Source organism: Lygodium microphyllum, chromosome 1 (assembly GCF_053477565.2).
Source record: "Lygodium microphyllum isolate KBCC chromosome 1, Lygodium_microphyllum_v1.1.10, whole genome shotgun sequence".
Lineage (NCBI taxonomy): Eukaryota > Viridiplantae > Streptophyta > Polypodiopsida > Schizaeales > Lygodiaceae > Lygodium > Lygodium microphyllum.
Genome location: NC_141135.1, coordinates 157818531 through 157841685, shown reverse-complemented (window position 1 = coordinate 157841685; position 23155 = coordinate 157818531). Strand labels below are relative to the sequence as shown.

The window sequence follows — 23155 nt, the reverse complement described above, 5'->3', positions numbered from 1 at the left end:
TAACCATTAGAGGTTTTCTTGCCAAACCACAACTCCTTAGGCTTTTTTTCATCCAATAGCTTCCTACGTAAACAATTGATCATGTGAACAATTGTTTTAATAGCCACAACCTATAACCCATACGTAAGACCAACATTTGAAAGCATACTCAAAACCCTTTCTTGTATGATCCTATTTTCAAGAATAATCAAATCCTTGATACCATACATCTCGCAAAATTCCTAGAATACACGAGAGGTATACTTCCCACCATTATCAGCTTCTTTCTCAAATGGTTTTCCACATAACACAAGAACTTTGGGAATGCATCAAATGTATCATTCTTTTTATTAATTTGAAATAACATCAATCAATGTAACAAAATAAGATGCTCCTCCCAACGAAATTGTGGGCACAAGCTTACACGCACCATTATGCACTAATTCAAATGGTTTTAATATCTTTAAAGTTAGAGAAATTGAAAGATGGAAGATACTACAAAAAGCGAGAAAGAACTTTCATTCTAGTCATTGACATATAACTAAAATGGCAATGCCAAAGAGATACATATGGCTACCAAATCATAGCTACAATGTCATCCTTCATACTACACATGCACAAAGAGTACAAAGTGCATGCTAGCAACAAGTGACCATTTACATGTCTTCCAATAGTGATTACCAAAGACAACATGGTAACCATATTAATGTAATATGTCCAATGCTAATCAAGTTCTTCTTTCAATATATGATAAACAATTTTTTATACAAAACAAAAACCATGGGTAAGTGATAAATGTGCATTCCCACTCCAACAATGCTACATGCAAAAGTTATTACCTAAATAAAAGCATGCCTTTCTATCTACATCATAATAAGTAGTAAACCACTCCCTATAAGGAGTAACATGAAATGATGCCTCTAAATTGAGGATCCAATCTTGTGACATACCATCAACTATTGCAACAAGGAATGCATCACTAAAAGTAGAGGCATACTATACATCACCATCATCAATGTTGTGGAATACTAAGAGTAGAGACATATTATACATCACCATTATCATTGTTGCAACATATGATGATTACTTCCTCAATCTTTGCCTTTGGTTTTTCCTCCTTTTTACCATCTTCATCACCCTTTTACTTTTTGTTCTTGCTTTTTCACTTTAAAAAATCATTTTTAATGTGATTCTTCTTATTGCAATAAAAGCATTCAACATCTTTCCTTTTGCGACACTTGCTTCTTGAGTTCCTTCTATCAAGATTTTCCCCTTGCATTTGATCTCCTTATCACCATACGTGTAGTAGAGCTCTTGGAATCTACACTGTTCTTTCTATTCACCTATTCCATAAGCAAAATGCTCTCAACATTAGAGCTACTCCATCCACCAACAAATGTGAAATTACAAGTTGCAATCTTAAAAGTACATGACTTTTAATCAACACCACAAGCAAAAACATAGCTTTAAGTGAATTTTCTAAAGCAATTACTTGAGTAGAAAATTGGTTAAAGACGTGTTAAATTCATTCAAATCATTGGACATGAATCTCTCTCCTCCATACACAGGTTAATTAGTTTTCATATGTTAGGGAAGTTTTGAGGTCTCAAAAAATGCATTTTAGGAGATAGAGAGTGAGTGATCTAGACCAATAGGAGCAAAGCCTCCATAATGAAACTTCTATTTTAAAAATGAAAAAAATCATTCTACAAAAAGACATATACATAATAATATTACGAATTTGTATTATCAATATCTATTTTTAGCCTCTTATATTCATGATTATGATATTCTTTGCATTAATGGCATACAGTCTCGGTCACTTTTCTTTAATGATATATTTGGATAATGCCCGCTTTAATCCAAATTCAAATAAGTAAAATGCTTGGCACTCAATTTTTTCCCTCCTTTGTGGTAGCCTAGTCCTCTCTCTCTCTCTCTCTCTCTCTCTCTCTCTCTCTCTCTCTCTCTCTCTCTCTCTCTCTCTCTCTCTCTCTCTCTCTCTCTCTCTCTCTCTCTCTCTCTGTGCCATGGATACAGAAATCCGACCTTCAACAAGGCGTCCAAGCTTCCAAATCACATTCATATCAATGTTTGACTCATTCCAAATAGATGAAATATGAATTTCTACTTTCATTAGCAAAGGTGATTAGATCACCATATAGCAAGAAAAACATGGAAAAATATGAAGATATCAAAGCTCGTTGATCTCTACTTGGAAGGCTAGAATCCAATATTTCAAGATTGGAAAAAATAAGAATATCATAAAAGAGGTACTTGTGTAACATGTGTTTCTGGGCATAGAGTGATATATTTGGAACCTAGAACTTCAAATCTTCAAATGCGTAGGCCAAATTGTAAGAATTTGATTGTTAAAGTCTTTCTTTTCTTGAACTTGACTTAGTATTTTCCCTTATAACATACGTTTGTCTTGTAGATGTTTACATTTCTAATCTTGAGAAATGGTAATAAGTCGAGTCTATTGTTGATGTCATTGATGTTATGCATGGTTCGATTGGAGAAGAAATGTATGAAGGTAGAAAGAAGATAGAGCTTGTAGAGAATGGAATATTCTCTTATAACCATTATTATATTATCCCCATGTAGCACAGCCAATGGGGATCAGTAACCCCCCTTCCTTTGCCAAATTTTTAAAGCTTTGAGTGGCCATTGGCAAGTCTAGCTACTAGTGAGAGCTATAGATGTAAAATATTTCTTGAGATATAGAGAGCATTAAAACCTAATAACTTAAGTAGCCTAAGAAAAATTACTTTGTTTATGCCTATTAATATATTTTTTATTTCTTTTCTAATTTTAAGATAAGAAGATCAAAGGCCATGCTTTCAATAAAGAGACTAATATATGATAATGTCATACAATTTGTTGATGAAGTATGGGATACTAGGACAAAAGAAAAAATTATATGTAATATAGATCAAGACTCTATAGCTTATAAATATATGGTTGCTACTCAAAATTTCACCCTTAGCTTTTATTATAGTAGATGGTGCTATGTTGGTGGTAGTCTAGTTGCTTTAGACCAAAATCTTGATATTTTTAGCAAAGATCCTATAGTGGATCTTGATGTTTGGTTCAATGAGGACAATATTACAATCCTAAAGGTTAGATCATCATGTACGCTACATCAAGTGAGAATGGATTTATAGAATGAAGATATTGAACTACCATGCTCATTTATGTTCCAACTTAATAACAAACGAGTTAGTTTTTATATCATATTGTATCCATGAACTACCATGCTCATTTGTGTTTCAACTTAATAACAAACGAGTTAGTTTTTATATCATATTATATCCATGAACTACCTTGCTCATTTGTATTTCAACTTAATAACAAACGAGTTAGTTTTTATATCATTTTATATCCACTTAGGTGTATATCTTATTCCACTTCGTATAATTAAAACACATTTGTAACATATTTCTTGTAGATATCAATGAGAAGAGAGAAGAATATACAATGCAAAGATGTTAAAGAAAAGATCTCTTTATTACTATCAATATAAAATACATGTACAAATTTTGTGGCAAATTTTTGTCAATCATCTCCATGACTTATATACACAAGGACTAGCAAGCAATGAGGCAATGCTATTTCGTTTTTCGATGACTTTTCTTAAGAGAAGGGACATCCTTTCTAAGAGTCTTTTTGCCTTTCTTTGATGCTTTGGTTGGCTTAAGTGTTGAAGGCATAGCTTCACCTTCTACAATTACATGCACCTCCTCTCCTTCATTGTCCAAGCCTCTACTATTGTCCATTCTTTGTTTCATACAATTGACCATTATGTACTTCACGATCTTTGCTCTTATATACCAAACATGCTCACTTGTATAGCAATCCCTTGAAAGCTGTCGTACATTTGTAAGAAAAGAAAATAGTTCACTATTATTTTTACAATGGACTATATTATTATCATCAATGGGCTATTTTGCAATGAATCCCTATCTTAAAGTTTAGTATCTTCCACATTACCTTTACAAGTATATCATCATTGAGATAAATAAACTTAACCAATCTTCTAGCATTTGTAATTACTATCCAACCATCACAAGAGTGACTATCATCCTAATGAGAACACTGCAACCAACAATATAAAGTAAAACTATAAAACTTATTTATGATAGTTTATAGAATAAATTTTCTTATTATGTTCCAACTATATTAATTAAGACCTTACCACAACTTGTCTATATTGCACTATTGCAAGTAAAGTAGAAGACATTGAAAGCTTTTTCTTTAGCACTTCAATCAGTCTTTTTACAACTCTATCAAAAAGATAATAAAATTTAGAGTACTTGCAAAAAAAATCAAAATGTTTAGAGAACTTTAAAAAAAGATCAAAATATCAAGGAGATCCTAGATTATATAACTTATAACTTAATATTTTCATGGCTTTCTTTCAAAGAATTGATGAGAAAGCGTTGCTTGTCCACACAATCTATTCCAATTAGGCTCCAATTAGAAATGAAAATAATCATACTTCAATAATTTAACCCGAAAAAATCTCATAAAATCTAACAAAATATCAAATTACTTACTTTTCATTGAATAGAATTACAAGGAGGTCCAAAGTGTCAAAGTCAATTGGATTGAACCAATGATCAAATACACTTGCATCAAGCTCACTCCTCATATAGTATGAGATAGATAAATCAAGAACCTCAATTTTTTGTTGTATATCAAAGGGAAGCTTATGCATTACACACCTAGCAAAGGAATGGAGATAGTGAGCATAAACATGAAAAATCTATTGCTAAAAAAATATTGTATAAGTAAAAACAAATTTGGGTATATTATACCTCATCCTAGCAAGAACAATAGAGTCATTTACTTCTCTCAGTTTATCATTGAGGATCTGAACACGGTTAGAGTAAAAAAATATCATATCATATCTTCTATTAATATCACTGGGTAAAAAGCAACAAAAATTCAAGCCCTCATTAGGATCAGCCCTTTCAAGAAGGGTAGATATTTCTTTTTCAAAAGATGGTAGCTAATCTACTTCCTTTCCTTTTGCCTTCTTCCTCCTATATTTCCTCCATTTATTTGCCTACTCTTTTGTGTATTTCATCTTTCTTATGTAGTCACATCTTCATCCTTAGGACTTGGATCAACTTTCTTTTTCCTCTATGGAGAAACAAAAATAATAATTGAAATTCTTCTCATCACTAAGGGGGACTAGCTCAAGGATCTTTGAAAAGCTATATCAACCTCCTAAGAATTATCATGCCTTTGTTTGTAAGTGTAAGCCTATGTGCATGAGCAACACAGATATAGGAATCTTGAAAAAACTCAATAAAAAATTCTTTTGCAACCTCCTAGATGCAATTGAGAGTTGTCATTGTCCATCTAAAACTATCAAGACTATGCTTGTCACAAATTTCTCTGACAAGCCTTCAAAATGACAATTTTGGAATTGCATTATCTAGAGCATTCATTGCACTTCTAATCTCCTTACGCATCTAACATACAATGAAAACTTTCTCCTTGGCTTTGATTTCCTTGGAAGTTTAGAAGGCTTGGAGAACTGATGAATCTTTAAAGAAAGGCCTCTAGGATCAACTTTTTGCTTTTTCGCAATAGCCTTAGTTCTACTTATCTGAAATCTCTGAAAAAAATAAAAAAACTCAAAATTAGAATATCCCCAAGTCAAACAAGAAAAAGGTTGACATAGCAAAGGATCTTATGCGTCCATAGTTGTTAGCTTGATGTATGCCATAGTTGCTACATAGATTTATATTGCCTATGCAATGGAAATGGTTAGCATGTATATGACAAACCCTATCAAAAAGCATTAGAAGGCAATATAGAGTATCATGAGATACTTGAATGACACTAGTGCTTGGCTTCAAAGTTCATATTTAATGAATAAATGTCATTATCACGCTCCTGATGATGATGAGACCATGGACACCTATAACCACAAAGTAATCCCTTCAAGTGTGTGCTTTACATAAAGAGAGTAATCAGACTTATATTTTGAAAATCCAATAGTCACCAAAAACTTATTGATCATTCCACACTATGAATTCGGTCCTTGCTTCACAACTTTGTGATAACTTTCTTACACACATAAAACAAGTACTTAGGATATGTATATCCTTCAAATTTCTCATACTTCTTTATCACTTAAATTTCCATTAATTGTGTTTTTGACATGACAACACACTTGCATCATCTCATGTATGAAACCTGAATTGAAGACATGTCCATGAGAGAGATCACCATTTTTGTGTTTCATATGTTGAAAAATAATTTTTGGTTTTATTTCACAGAAAATATATAAATGAAAAATGATATAGACCTAGCTAGGATCTGTCAAAGAAAATTAAATCACTATAGAGAAATAACAACTATCCAAGATCTATCAAAGAGAAAATTACATTACTATAGAGAAAATGTCTTCCTTTGGCCCAAGACTATAGAAATATTGTTTATTATGTGACCTTGTGTGTGATGAAATATTATCTAGTGTGTTGGATATTGTAAAATTTTGAGTTGTGATGAAACTGTCTCACACTAGTGAATTGAAGCAAGAAAGGAGCTTAGTTGTTGAAACATTCTTTCTAAAAGGACATTTCCTTGAAGTATAATGAGCAATTTATTCAACATGTGTAGTGCATATATCGTTGTCGCCTCGAAACTTGTGCCATGTGTCACTGACCTTTTCAGATGTTATGACGCTTTTATGGCATTATTTTTCAGGTGAAAGTGAAGATTTTTAAGCCTTATTTTTTAGTTTAAATATAGTGTTTTTTTAATTAGTACATGGTACCTTTTGAGTGAGTTCTAAGATAACCGTTTATAAATAAATACACTTGTGAAGCCAAGTAAGGTTGGTTTTCACACAAACTTTCCTTCTACACATTTTTTTCTCTCTCCCACAACCACACACCTTGTGCATCATAAGCCAAGAAGACATATGCTCTTGATGAAACCAATTCATGCTCACAAATCAATACATTTCTAAGGTAGCAAACTTCTATTGGTCATTCCTCTTATGCACATGCAAGTGTGATTTATTCTCAATTTCATTGAGAGCAATAGAAATGATTGAGTAATTTATTTTAAAGTGTATGTCTTTACTTGTGTTAATTTTTTATTTTTTTGCTAAATGGTAAATTTTGTTTGATGATACACAAAAGGATTCTAGAAAGCTCCTCTAACCTCTATAATCTTGTTTCATAAGTTATCAACTCATGAATCACAAATATTGGATGAAACGCAAAAGGTAATGCCACAGTTTGTTACTTGGCTAATAAACTCGCATTTCATAGGTCCTAAACTCATAAATTTGCATATTGAAAGCATATTTCAAGTGATGTAGATTGAAAAATGTATTACCACTTTTTGTTAAGTCATTTTGAATCAAGGACTTTTATTTTTTGAAGGCAATTAGGACATACAAATCTAAATTGCTTATTTCGATGTAAGCAAATGTGGATTGGTTCTTTGTATTCCTAAACTTGTCTTATTGTTTCAAGATTTGGTTCTGTGAGTAATCAAGATGGATAAAAGGAAGATTTCTTTAGAGGAAATGGAGGAAGAGGATCTTGAGGATACATGTGATAAGAAGCTCTTTGATTCCCTCCATGCAACTGGAAATTCATCCAAATTCAACTACATCAGAGATATTCTCAATGTTCCCTTTGATTTGCAATAGCTCTTAAAGGATCTTGAAGACAAACTAAAGAATTATAAGGAGTGTCATGATAGACATGTGCAGGGCTTAGAGATTAAGGGATTTTTCCATTATAGTGATTACCAATGCAGCTAGAACAACTTTGCAAACAAGGTTTAGCTTCATTGATGAGGAATTCGAGAAGTGGAAAGGAGATTGCCCTTTTCATCAAGATCAACATCAATGTCTTCTTATCCACAAGGATGTTGGATTTCTTATATATATTCAGTATATGAACAATTCTTCTTTAGATACAATACAAGAGAAGGAGGCAAAGGATATTGCAAGTAACGATAAAGAGGTTAAAGAAAAGGGGGAGATGTTTCAAGAAGATGTTGAGAACCAACAAGTCCAGGGATTTTATGTTGGTTTCTTTAAAAGTGAGAATATTACAAAAGTGAAAGAAAGGAGATACAGTTAAGTGCAAAGATTGAAGAAGGTCCTCTTGATTGTCCCAACCTTTGCCACTTATCTCATCAATAAAAATAGATATGTATTGCCAAATGATATCCAATATCTGTTTGATCTCAAAGAAGATTATTGCTTAGTAATCCTTGCAGGATGGGGCCAAAATGATGAGAGTTTTATATATTATGAACAAGAATTGCTAGCAAGTTTTGATTTTGAGGGATATAATTTTCAAGATAGCTCTATTGCCTTGCATTCATGTATTAATCAAATCGTGGAATATGAAAAGGAGGGGCTAGAAGAGTTCTCATAGGTTCAACAAAGACTTGGTATTGGTGACATGGGGTATGAAGAGAAATTGAAGCCTCCATCAAAAGGAGGAACCAAAAAGTTTAATAGATCTTTATAATGATAGTCTTCTTGAAGAAGATGGAAACGTTAAGATATGAAAGATAATTTTAAGATATCCATTGAGGTTTATATTAGAGTTTGTTATGCATTATAGACCAATATTATAAGATATTTATCTATTTAGCTAAGGGCTCAAGGCCATTGAAACTTGGCAAAAGTCAAGGCATTGGTCATTATGTTGGAAGCTTAAATAATCAAACAGTTATACTTTATCATAATAAGTTGTCAAACTCTCCAGGCCTATCAATGATGGCTTTGAAAGCTATCTCCAACGTGATTGGATCAAAAGTTTTCAATGGAGGATCAAATGAGATAATTTTAGTGGAGAAGGAAGAAGTTGTAAGAGTTTTTGGCTTTATGCTTGAATATAGTGAATCTAGGGTATGATACTTTTTAGTTCTTGGCTTTTATTTGCTCTCCCATGTAGGAGATGCCAAGAGAATTTGAAGCTCCTTCCAAGCTATAGGAAATAAGAGTTCTTGAAATGTAGAGGTCTTATTGAGTGGGATGAAACAAAGGATTCCTCTAGAGGCCTTGGTGAGTTGCTTGAAACTAGAGACTCTTCTACAAGATAGAGTCAGACTAAAACATGCCAAGTGTTTCTTGAAACCCATCTTTTTTCATCTCTTTGTCTAGTTTGTAACCATTCTGAAAATCTTTGTTTTACACAAGAGTTTAAGTATCCCTCTTTCCTTCTTTGGGTAATAGTTTATATAGTCCTTCCCAAAGATGATGTATTACATGATGTGGTTGTGTCTTTAACTTAAATTTAAGCCAATTTTATCTATAGAACCATTGGAAGACCTCTAATAAAATGTTTGCTTTGTATCTTCCACCTCCATATCTTGTATTTCTAAAGTAATTTGTTCTTGCTTCACAATGTGATTTTTCCATATCTTGGGTTAACTAGATAGATAGAGATCCATATTTCTTAATAAAATATGGACTATGGTTCATAATGTGATTTTTCCATATCTTGGGTTAACTAAATAGATAGAGATCTATATTTCTTATTAAAATATGGAGTACGGGTGTATAAAATATGCTATATAGTTAACAAATTTAAAAAGGTTAATTAAAAAAATTCATATGAGTTAGACAATGAAAAGACATACATATGGAAACTTCTTACCATATAGTAAATGAAGTGTTGATCACCCCAAGCTTTTGTCATTGCTTTTTCAAATAATTTCAATTGATTTTTTAAGTCTTTGAGATCATCATCATTCCATTCAGTTTTATCACAATAAAAGAATACTTTGTCTAGTGTTTCCCAAACATTGGTTTTCCTATTCCAAGCTTATCCATTATCAGCATGATCCGTAATTTCATTGTGTAGGGACTTCCTTGATTGTATCCATGTCTGCCATGAAAGCCTAGAAACCTTCTAGCCTTCACTCCACCAATACATGGCTTTTTGGGGACACAATTGCCATCCTTCGACTTTTGAAGATCTGGTTCAATAACAACATTACCACCATGCAAACCAATTGGCTAATAAAACTTTTTCAATCTTTGTTAAAGCATCTATTCTAGCTAATAATGGCTTTAGCTTCCATGCAAACCCTATATAAAAATGAACAAGCTTTTCAATTATCGTGCAAAGTGCATGAAGTATATAGATATGGGCATTCACTAAAGGAATATCTAAGACTTGCTCAAACCATGGATCTTTGTTGTGCCTAGAAGGAGCTCTATTCTAATTGCTTGAGTTCAACTCTATGGCTAGGGACATGCAATATAAATAAAGAGATCTGAAGTTGGCTCCCTTTAACACATTGAACATACATTTGAGTGTCTTTAAGTCACTAACTATGTGCCACTCGATCTTATAGTTTCCAAATCCTTCAACAGATAGCTCTTCTCTTACTTATTGTCTTTTAATAACATCAAGTATTGGCATTGGATGAAAAAACCAATATAATATATCAAAATCCTATGTATCTACTTCAAATGCTCCTAGCCATTAGATGTTGTGTTCAGATTGTACACTAAATGATGTTGCGTGATTGCAATGACATGATGAAAGTGCTCTATTCATCAAGGTAACAAAGACCCTCTCTAATTTTGTGCATTTTAGAATCTCACTTTTATCAAGTTTAACCACAAAACTAGCTACTCCTTGTACCGCTTCAAGTGACAAGTCATAGAATCTTATCATTAAACATTGTAGGGTGGGAAAGTCAAGGAAAATATTGCTAAATTCATTGAATACAACTTCCTTTTTCCTACCCTTGAAGCTAGCATTGATATGGAATTTCTTACCCAAAATCTAAATCACTTTGTTTATCACCCTCTGTCTAATAGTTTTAACCACAGATGGCCTTGGAAGTATGCAATTGTGTAGTTGTCCTTGCTTCATATTTGATTGTAAAAGCGAGAAAAGTTACATATAAGCATCTCGACTGATACCAATACTATCTAGTGTCTTTTGCACTAACCTAGTATCCAAAGAATGATCCTTTATAAATGACTCTAAGCATTTTTTCTTTATATTTTTAAATTTCTTCTTTTCCAAAATTCTTTTGAAATTACTAAAGAGTAAAGATGATAATAAAAATGAGATGCTTTTAAAGAATCTATTTCACTTGCATTCGCTTAAAGAAGAGACCTAAACAAAATTAACATCACAAATCAATACAATTAATTATAAACAAAGTCATATTTAATATTTTTAAAATTTTAAAAATGTACCCTATTTTTAAAGTTTAAAAACATGTACCTTGCTGCTTGGATTCTTTTATGACAACCAACTCCTCCTCGTTTGAGATTCGATATTTTTAAGAGTCCTTTCTTGATTTCGAAGGCCTGAGGATATGTTTCATAGACTCTATAACAGTAATGGATTTTATTCTCTTCCTTACTGGTTTATACTCACTATTCAACTCAATATGAAGATTATAAAGAGGTTTTTTACTAGAGCTACAGAGATCATTGGATGATTTATCCATAGCTAAGGATGTGATTAGAAGATTGAATTGAAAAACTATGTGAATTAGAAATAAGGAAAGTGAAGAAGAAACTAGTAAGGAAAGAAGAGAGAGAATGGAGGGAAGTGATCAAATCTCAAACAAAATTCAAATTGAATATTAGTTTTTATTTTCATGAGGACGAGTAAGATCTTCATTATGACAACCTTTGTCATCTTTATGGCAGTCGAGATTTCTAGGTTTGATGTGATCACGAGAATATCACGACAATGACTTATTAACGATTTTTTATATACTTACTTAGAAAAATATAAAAAATCTAAAAATAACTTTATTTCCTAAAATATTTTCTCTCTCTAAGATTGCTTATAGGGCATTTTTCTAGATCTCAAAACTCCCCTAATAAACTTTAACTTCTAAACCTCTAATGCAACACTTTGCTTCTCATAAAGGTTGCATGACTTCTTTCAAACTCCATATGAATTACCCTCAGCATCCTTTACACTAAGATAAATTGATTTTGAGAGAGTCAACATAATGGTAGAACATCCACGTTCATTTACCTCATCCCAAACATCTTTGTTCATGTCTTGAAGCTTTACACCTACACCTTAATGGGCTTAACTTGCTTCTTTTGCACCAAGACATCGTATATCTATTCCTTCCTATATGAGAAGTTTTTACCATCCAACTTTCAACATTAAACAATGTTTTTCATGAAGCAAATATGAAGCCATAACCACTATAATGTGTGCAACCCAACAAACAACCAAGATAGTATCAATTGCACAACCAAGAAGACTAATATAACTACATTGTGAGAGGCATTGCAATGACCAATCAATGGCAAATGCAATGCTAAAACAACCCAAGCACTCTTCAATGCATGTTGCTACTTTTCCAAAAGTTTTCTCCAAATTTTTCTCACTTCAAGCATAACAACCTCCAAAACACATTCATCTTCTTTCTATAGTGTGAAGGTGGTTCCAACTTGGTTAGCCTTAATCCAAAGGTTGCAAGGGAGGGCTTTTCTAGAGCATTGAAATGTGGAGAGTAATGGCATGAACAGCCTAGCTCTTGAAAGTGCAATGTCGTTTTTATCAAGAACAACCTCCTATAATGTGTTGATGAACACTAGAGTCCATGGACATCAGAATCACTAAGGAGAATCCTCTCTCTCTCTCTCTCTCTCTCTCTCTCTCTCTCTCTCTCTCTCTCTCTCTCTCTCTCTCTCTCTCTCTCTCTCTCTCTCTCTCTCTCTCTCTCTCTCTCTCTCTCTCTCTCTCTCTCTCTCTCTCTCTCTCTCTCTCTCTCTCTGTGTGCCAAAGAACCAAGCAACCCCTATGCTTGGGCAGTAATAAGCAAGCTTTATGCTTAGGCAGCAAGTAGGCCATAAGCTTCTAGCAAACTAAAACCCTGCTTAGCCAAACCCCCTTATTCAAAAAACAAGCTACCCATGTGCTTCAAAAGACCCATTGCTTGTATACATAAATACATAAACTAAATCTTTTATCAAGAAATTTGAAATTTCAACTTTTTTCCTTTATTTCTAGCCAATATTGGTCAATAAAAAGGTTCAAATTCAAGCTATGGAATCCCCTAGACTTTAACCTTAATAGCTCCCTCAATCGAAGCACTTGTTTGACTTATATTGGAGAGCTTGATGGTAATATGTGTATCTTTCAAAACCAAACAACAAGGATGAATGTCGTGGAAAAAGCTTGACTCGACCTCACGATAACCCCAAAGTCGCGACACTCTTCGCTACAATTGAGCTCTAGCTTTTGTTCCAAATAACGACAAAATCATTGCAACCATGAGAGAAGTCACCCATTCTAGATTTTGTATGGAAAAAAACATCAAGATGGTGATGGATCAAGATGGAGCAATGAACAAGAACCTTATCAATCTACTACTAACAATTTGCAAAAGCAAAAAGATCATTGCATTCAAAGTTAATGCATACCTATCATTTCTCATGAAAATGGTACACAAATTTTGAACATTTGAGGGCCAAAACAAAGCAAATGCTATATAGGTCAAATTGAAATACAATCAATGCAAAGGCAATGGATATGCATCCCTACAAAGTAGGTATTCATGACTACAAGAGGCCATGTTTGCAAAGTGGCAACATCGTTTATTTCTATAGTCTTTGTAGGCCCAATAATTTGTGAACCCCATGGCCCAATTCTATAGAGTAGTGGATGGTCAAATGATTGTATAGTGGATTATTTCATTTTCTACTTAGATGGGGGGAACAACTTTTGTAAACTCACAAATTATTATCTTGCCATCCATCTTCACATAGCATGCACCGATAAATTTTTTCATGATCGAACAATTGATATGGGATAATCCTCATCTCCCTTGATGATCTTATCCCTTTAAGTTCATTTCATTAAAATTACATTAGTATAGCCAAAGTCTCTCTCCTTTCTCTACTCGTATCAATATAAGACACCACTAGTAATATTTCAGTGCATTTTTTTTCTCCTATCAACCTTTGCACATGATATCCACTACCACCACAAAAGAAACAATAGGTACACATCTTGATTTAAAGAACTCCATAAATATGAAATCTAATCTTCAAAAGAATGTTTAATTTCTTTCAACCCAAATTTGAATCACATGGGCCTCTACCGCTTTTATCATATTTTGGTAGAACACATTATTTTACCAAATTGTTTTCCAACTTATTTTCCCACTAGTCTTTTCTAGTGCGTTCAAAAAATCTAATTTATTTGCTAACTTTTGCATAAACCCACAATTATAATGTCATCATCATTAAGAGTTATAGACTATATTGCTGAATAAAGAAGGAAATGTTACAACTCTGGATAAATTGGTAGGAATGCAGTAAAACAGCCAACACATACTTCTAGAGGAGACATTGACTAATTTTGCAGCAATTATGCGACATTTTGATCTCTGAAAGGACCTTACCAAGAAGGCTAGAATACACGTTTTTGATGTTCTACATACAAAAAGCCTACACCATTATCAATAGATAGTAGTACAAACAGTATCCAAGACTCTGAATGGTCAACATGAAGCCTATCCTCCCATCACTGGTTGGTTGACAACGTTCCATTACTTGGGTTTTTGCTAGAATGCGAACCGTAATCCAAAAGTGATGTGATTTAGACATCAGACCGTACGCGTCAACCATGCAGTGTTGTATGGAGCATTATATAGCAGATTGTGTCCTCAGCTGTAATTATCTACACAAAGATAAAGAAGTTTTTTGTAGGACTGTTCTGAATGAAAATTGGAGGACGAAAGTAGCACATGAGCCTTTGTGCAAGCATATCAAATACCATTTTACATGCCTCTTTTTCTTGCTCGGAGGACCAGTTATATTTATGGATGCCAACAATTCATGTTCAACTTAGGAAAGTTCCATGAGAGCATCACATCAAAAAGAGCAACCTCTTAGCTTCCTAATTAATGAATCACTCGTAATTGGACCTCTAAGCTACCTATTAGCAACTTGTACAGCTTTATGTAGTACCATAACCTCGACCTTGATGGGTAAAAACATGTGAGATAGCTATAATGGTCAGTACTTGATCGAGAGAATCGAGAAACATGAAACCCCCCCATTATAATCTTCATAAACACCATGGTTCACAGAACAATCACATTAAATGCTACAATCTTTTTACATATAAACAATTTCTTTACAACTTACTCTTTAATCATCAGGGTGATGTGGAGCACCTAAGGACCAGCAGGGGTTCCCTTAAAACCCACCAACCAATTTTGGCATTGCCATAAAAATGACTAGTTAGCAGCTGCTAAAAACCAAATTAATATGTAAAATTCCTTTACAGCCTCACATGGGCAAAGCACAAACAATATAGCTAAACAACAAAATTTGAATTAGCATGTATGGCTGCTGCTACAACATATCTGAAGAAGGCTTCAGGTCACATCATGGCGAGCATATATCAGCATACTTGCTCAACTGAAAATTAGTGTGCATCGGGAAAGAATCGAGGCTGCATGTCCAGAGGACACATCTAAGTAGCACTTGTTCCCAAATTTTCCCACAAAACTTCAGCAGGATGGAACTTCGTGCTCCAATACAACAAAAGAAAGCATTCTTCTGCAAGCTGTCCAATTATACTTCCACCACAGAGAAGCAGCCACAAGTTAAACCTCATTCTCGTCCAGAAGGATGTACAAAAAGGAGGACATATCAAAGGAACTGGCCTGGGCTCAAGGGCAAAATCCAGCCCTTCACAGCTCAACGTCGTGATCGTGAGTAGCTGAGGCCTTCCCCCTTCCAGCAGGTGTATGTCTGGACCAGTGAGGAAACACACCCAAAAAGAACCCAATCCTCACACAGCCAGCCCATATGTTCAACCCTTCCTCCAATCTCTGGGCAAGCCAAATCACTTGATTCAATAATGCACAGCTTTGCCTCCTCAAGCTCAAGAAGTACCTCAACACCTGTCCCTCACCAACCATTTTGAAGCCCCGTTAACTACAAGTAGCACCCATTTTTTGTGATGTACCTGTTGGTTTGGCTACATACACCTGCTTTAACTTAGAAGAACTTGCAGGCCCCCTTTCTCCTGCTGAGCTTCTATCAATGGTTGGTGATCGTCCAGGAGCACCCTTTCTACTATTGCTAGCAGACCACTCAGCCCCCACATGACTCCTTACTAGACCCTGCTGAGAAACCTTCTGATCATTATATTGAGAACCAGCCTCATTAACTAGAGATCCCTGTTGACTAAGGTTTGGAGGTTGGAGAAGTGAAGGCTCAGGCCGGCTACCCACAGTTTGTGCATGTATCCCCAGAGCTAAGTCAGTACTGTTGCCAGTGGAACCATTCAGGCCACGGGTATTCCTCATTATACGCCGAGCTCGTTGAGGTTTAGTGCCTGAAGAGCTTGGAGACTCTGTTAAAGATGCAACACCACTATGTCCAGTACCTGACATCCGCTCGAGGCCACTTCTATTCATTGTGGCTGAATCACCAAGCCCCAGTTCATCCGGAAATTGGGCTGCAGCATCCACAGCCGAGAAGGAGCTGCTCACTGCTGGCTTTGATACAGGAAGTTGATGGAAACTGCTGCTAACATCCATTAACTGAGGTAAATGCTCAAGATGACTAGCAAGAGTACTAGAATGCCGAGGCTGCATACTCAGCACTGGAGCTGGTCCCAGAATAGGTAAGTTGCTTAATGGTGGTGCAGGAGCTTTGGACCAATGCGTCTGCACAGAACCTTCTGCATTCGTCATCTGCAATAAATGCTAACTTCATGACATAAACTGAAATATATGAACATACATAACAAGTTTTACAGTGAAAACACGTGAAAAAACATGAAGGATGAAAGATACTTTTAAAACAAAATGTTATTTTTGCCATAAAATATCAAGTCATCCCTCCACACCCCACCCTCAAAAAAGGACTTTTTTAAAACAAAGACACTGACATTGTGGAAATTACAACATACAATGCATGCCAAAACATATACAGTATATACACACAAAAGAGCATGTATGCAGGATGCGTGACATAATGGTTTCCATCATTGCTGTCAAATGTTACCACATCTTAAGATATCCCGCCAAAAATCTAATGCTCCCTCCACAGCTCACCTTTAATACAGAAGGATCTTCTTCAACACAAAGACACTGACATCATGGAAATTACAAAATACAATGTTGGAACAAGCCAGCTCATAACATTCAGAATCAAAGCCTGTTTCACAATTGATGGTCAATATCAACACAAGATGGAAGGAGTTAACACATCTATTAAGTTTAGGACTAAGAAGACAGACCCTGATTCATATGAACACAACAAATATGAGAAGTTGAGCAACAAGTAAACTTATTGACTTCAGAAACTCATCTTTTAGCATACTGATTATTTATGCCAAACAAAACACAAAATCCACAACTAATCAGCTTATTGACTTCAGAAACTTGACCTTTAGCATGACGATTACTTACACCGAACAAAATACAAAATCCTTCCTTATTCACAACAACTAAATGAGAATAGTATGGCGTGTTTAAAAATAAACGATGGTGATAAACATGCCAGCAAGGAAACTTAAAGAAAATCATTTAAACTTTGAGGATCTCATATGAGGGCTTAAGAGAACAGGTTGAAAATATCAATGCAGGCTTATCAAGACACCTGACAGCTTTCATCTAAAGCTATCTTTATAACTCAAGCAATCATACGACATTGAACAGCTGCTAAAGCTGGTGACAGCAGATACATGAAGCTCATACAGGACTAGCAATGACAGTAACAAGCAAACAGTACCATGACAAGGGGATTTCAGAGCTGGAGTGCAAGTTTGTCAAACAACTATGCTGACAATACCATGTCCGAATGACCACAGAGGGGAAACTGCAAACAATTGACAGGACATTAAAAGCAAGATAAAGACAATGAAACCAGACTGATGGAAAAAAATGCTGATACAAGAACGGCCCCTGAACATGTGAGTCTGTACCTGCAATGAGGGTGCTGGGAGAAAAAAGACAGGAGACAAAAAATCCCGCGACTCAACACATTTCAACCAGCTGACAGGGCAGTCTGTAATTAGGGAGCAGATCCCAGAGAAGATCTAGAAAGGCATCTCAGGCCAAAACATAGGCAGGCCCAACAAAATAGAGACCCTAACCAAGAATGGAACAAACAAGGCCAAACTCACCAAAGTGACCAATACTGGAACAAGCTCCTGAGGTCCCTCTTTGACTTAGTATAGGGCACACAAACACGTTCATGGGCTGGCACTGAAGTGACACAATGAGGGATGAAAGTGGCTACGAATGATCCCACTTATAGAGCTTCTTGAGCCAATGTTTTACAATCTTGTTTTTAATGGAATTAATCCTTTTCAGGACTCTTTTGAGAGCTACAAGAATGCCAGAATATAATGAGCAATTTCTAGGTCACTTAACTCTAGGTCCATGTTGACATCCACATTGTGTCTTGTAACACAATATTTGCTAGTTTGCACAAGATAATAAAAAGTTGAGAGAATCCAAACAGAAGAATAAAACCTCAAACAGTCACTTATAGCAATTAATTGAGATTCCACAAAGTAGGGTTTTGAGAGCCCCTGATAGATGTAATAGATACTTGAAACTGTGGACTGAAAATTCCTACCAAGAGGGAGGTCAAGCGCACAAAAGCATTGTAACAAGTTTTCATCTTGCATACACCTGGGTGTTCCTCCCTCCACCCGGGCCTTGCGCCTACCTAATACAAGTACCATTTCTTCCATTCGCAAAGCTATCTTGCTCTCTACTTTCTTTCTAAGCAAAGCGCCTTCTTGTAAGCAAAGGTGCGGAAAGACCGCGGGGGGTCACAGTGACAACCGTGGGAGACAAACACAAAGTGGGAAGTTTCACTCTACGCACGCCTTGTGCGTCACACCAAGGTAGACACTCGGTCCTTTCACTAATGCCTCTCCATGGCTAGCACAACCAAATCTCAATCATCTCCCCACAAAGACTAAGTACACCCTTTGAAGAGCAATCAATCACATGTATTCTTGTGAGAGATGCAAATCCTACTTCCATGTCTCAACAAAGATTAGATTTGCTAACATCAATATGACTACCACCAAACAAATCCATCTGAAGGGCAACAATCTTTGCTTATAGAATTAGAGCAATGTGGCAACATCTCCCACCCCATGTCATTGTTAGAAATGGTCAATTATGGGCAGTGCAGAATGTAGTGTGGACACAACTGAGGTAATAAGTTGTCTGTGAGGGGGGTGAGAGGACCGAGGTGCAACTGAGAGTGCAGTAGACAGTGTGAGAGTGAGTGAGACAGAGTGAAGCACGACACCCCAAAAGAATAGACTGAAAGAGTGTACAAAGTACAACCCTTAAACCTTAGGGTTGTAGGGGGTGTTCACACCCGAACACGGAAAGTGCCCATAAGTGTATAACATAAGCACATAAGAAAATAAGACTATAAGTCTGGGGGAAAAAACCTCTCCTACCGAGAGTAAAAAGTGCCCCAAGGTCCTACTGATCACCGACACTCCCATATGAGCGTAGGCAGAAGTGAGGCGTGAGTCAAATACCCAACAAACCCCCCTGGAGAGAAGAATGATCAAGAGTACAAGGATCATCCGCCACCAAAGGATATCAAATGTAAAGCATCACGAAATGCTTCAAATTTGTTACGAGGAAGAGCTTTGGTAAAGATGTCTGCCACATTACTGGTGGTAGGACAATAGACAAGGCTGATATCACCTGTATGTAGCCTCTCTCTGAGAAAGTGATAATGGATCTCAATGTGTTTCGTGCATGCATGAAACACTGGGTTCCGTGCCACTACAATAGCACTCTAACCTTCAGTGAACAAAGGAGTAGGCTCCGTAACAGATACATCCAGATCAGCTAGCAAGCGTCTAAGCCATACGCATTCAACTGTGGTAATGAAAGCTGCCTTGTATTCAGCTTCACATGACGATGTCGCAACAGTGGATTGTTTCTTGCTAAGCCAAGAAATGCAAGAAGAGCCAAGAAAGAAACAATTGCCACTAGTGGAGTGACGTGTATCATAATCACCAGCCCAATCAGAATCACTGTAAGCATGTAACTATAGTGGTCCCCCCTTGGCATAAAGCAATCCAAGAGATCTAGTACCCTGCAAGTAACGAAAAACACGCTTGACAGCTTGCCAATGTGATATACGTGGCTGATGCATATACCTGCTCAAAGCTGAAACGGCAAATTGTATGTCCGGCCTAGTGTTGCATAGGTAGATAAGACATCCAACTGCAAGAGCATATGTATGTATATCAAACAAATCATTGTCATCATGTAATGACAGTTTTAGTCCACGTTCCATGGGGGTACAAACTGGCTTGCAATCCTGTAAGCCAAACTTCTCAAGAAGCTGCCCAATATACCTTGACTATGATAGCCCAATACCTTGAGCATCATGTATGAACTGGATGCCCAAGTAGTAATGCAAAATTCCCAAGTCAGGCAAATCAAAAGTTTGCTGCAAATTTTGTTTGAATGCTGAAATCTGATCAGCATGTGTTCCAGTGAGCAAAAGGTCATCAACATAAAGACATATAATCAGCATAGATTCCCCTTCTTTACATACGTAAAGGATAGACTCAGATGAGCTGTTTAGAAAACCCTGACCAAGCAAGAAAGCATCTATTTTTGCATACCAAGCTCTAGGAACTTGTTTCAAACCATATAGTGCCTTTTTGAGCTTGCAAACCAAATGTTCTGAGCCTTCAACTGCAAAACCAATGGGCTGCTGTACATAAACTTCCTCTTGAAGTTCCCCATGTAAAAATGCAGTCTTAATATCCAACTGATGCACTTTCCAACCATAATGTGCAGCCAAAGCAATCATAGACCTGATGGTCGTCATACGGGAAGTAGGAGCAAATGTCTCCTCATAGTCAATGCCCTTTTTTCTGTGCGTAGCCTTTAGCTACAAGCCGTGCCTTGTATTTATCAATGGATCCATCTACTTTCCTTTTCAATTTGTAGACCCATTTTGTTCCAATGGCTTTCTTCCCAAATGGCAAAGACACCAAATCCCAAGTTTGATTCTTAGTGATAGAATCTAATTCAGCTTGCATTGCTGCCATCCAATGCACACTGTGTTGTGCATCCTCAAAACATTCAGGCTCTTCATTATCAAAAGTACTTGCTGCCATAACAAACTCCATGGTATGTGCTGAATCATGCAAACGAGTTTGCCTTCTAGTACAACCAGCCATGGGTGCATCCAAATGACTATCTTGCATAGTCGGCAAATACCATCTAGGTATTAGTCTAGCTTCCTGATTGTGTGCAAGCTCTTGCCGAATTTCAGTTTCAGCATTATGCTGAATATTCCGATCAACCAATGGCTGAATTTCTGCACTTTCCATAGGGGCAGCTGGTTGAACATTAGGTTTATTTTCTAAAGCTCCAGCTGAATCACCAAACGTAATGGGCAGCAGCCCTTCAAAAACATCACAGGCAGCCTAATATGTGTCCAAACCAACCAAGGATAATTCTGAATTTTCATCAAAAACAACATCCCTGCTGACAAAAACCTTCTTTGTAACGGGATCATAGAGTCTGTAGCCCATAAAAATACACTTAACAGCCTTGTTGTCCAACTTTTTTCTAAGTACCTGTGGAATATGGGCATAGACAAGACACCCAAAGGTACGGAAGTGGCCAACAGAAGGTTTACGGCTGTTCCAAGCCTCAAAATGTGTGATGGTCTTCAAGGCTTTGGTAGAGCATCTGTTCAAAATATGGCAAGCACACATGACTGCTTCCATCCAAAAACTATGAGGCAAGCTCTTTGCCTTCAGCATACATCTGGCCATCTCCATGAGTGACCGATTCCTCCTCTTTGCTACCCCATTCTGCTGTTGAGTATAGGCAATAGTGTACAGATGGACTATGCCTTTCTGCTTCAAAAAAGAATTCAGCATAGAGAACATGTATTCCCCCACTCGGTCCGAACGGATGGTCTTAATTTTGCATCCACATTGATTTTCAACAAGTGCACTGAAAGCCAAAAATGCATCATACACTTCTGACTTCTTTTTCAAACAGTAGACCCAGCAAAAACGTGTAAAGTCATCAATGAATATCACAAAATAGTAACAACCGCCCAATGACATTGTTTGCATAGGTCCACAAACATCTGAATGTACCAACTGCAATCTGGTTGTTGCTCTGAAAGCAACATCACAGGGAAATGAGAAACGATGCATTTTCCCCAAAATGCATCCCTCGCATAAGTGCTCAGGAGGTCTCTCTAAGAGAGATAAGCCATCCAGCATCTGAGTACGCTGCAAAAGCATCAAGCTGCCAAAGTTTACATGTCCCAAACGAGCATGCCATAACTCCGCCTGTATCATAGCAGGAGTAAGAGTAGATGTCAAGTATGCTGTCTGATCTACTGAATGACATTTTTCCTTTTTAGCTTGCATGCCCCCTTGTGTCTGATTTTGTGATGTGCCAGAAGTACCAGAACTCTATGGAGCATTTTTCACCTTGTTGTTTTTGCCTTTCTGTCTTGCCACAAAAGTCTGCTCAGAGACTATAGCATCCACACCACTATTTTTCCTTGTTTGCTCCTCCTCTAGAAGCAAACTAACCAGCTAAATAAAAGTGAGTGGATGCTCGGCAATCCTCATGGTGAGGTTCAATGCAGTATGAAAAGACAAGTACGAAGGAGGTAAGGAATTCAAGGTGGTGGATATCAACTGTGCATCCGAAAAGTACTCATCTACATTCATGAGCTGCTCCCGCAAGTCCTGAATCTTGTTCAAGTGATCCTGCATAGAATCACCCTCATTCATCTTCAAAGTCTCTAACTCTTTCTTCAAGAAAGAGATTCGAGTCTGATTTTTTCCTGCAAACAGATGCTCCAAAGTCAGCCATGCATCTCGTGAAGAAGATGCTGAACGAATGTGAGAGATGATGGACCGCTGAACTGCCAAAGCAATCAACGACAAAGCCTGCGCATCTCGTGTATCCCAAGCTTTTTGAGTTGCAATTCTTGGAGGAAGTGGCTGAGGTGGAGCGGACTGAGGTCCCCGTTGTCCACATATCCCTTGAGGAGGAGTAACAAGAGCTACAAATCCCGGTCTAGTTTCCTCTCCACTGACATAATCCCATAAATTCTTAGCCACTAATACATTCTTCATCATGAATGACCATAGCGAATAATTGTTTCCATCCA

At 36.5% G+C, this 23155-nt stretch overlaps 1 protein-coding gene across 4 annotated transcripts in view; it reads right to left on the bottom strand.

Annotated features, from left to right (window-relative positions):
• Positions 1-15296: 15296 nt before the first annotated feature.
• Positions 15297-23155, bottom strand: part of LOC148041866 (uncharacterized) — a 54984-nt gene continuing 47125 nt past the window's right edge. For 3 of the 4 annotated variants that reach the window (XM_087683467.1, XM_087683459.1, XM_087683475.1), the window contains exon 8: positions 15297-16689. In XM_087683467.1, the coding sequence (XP_087539593.1) occupies positions 15922-16689 (768 nt within the window). In that variant the 3' untranslated portion in view covers positions 15297-15921. The remainder of the gene's footprint in view (positions 16690-23155) is intronic. The other variant, XM_087683483.1, reaches the window with a different exon arrangement.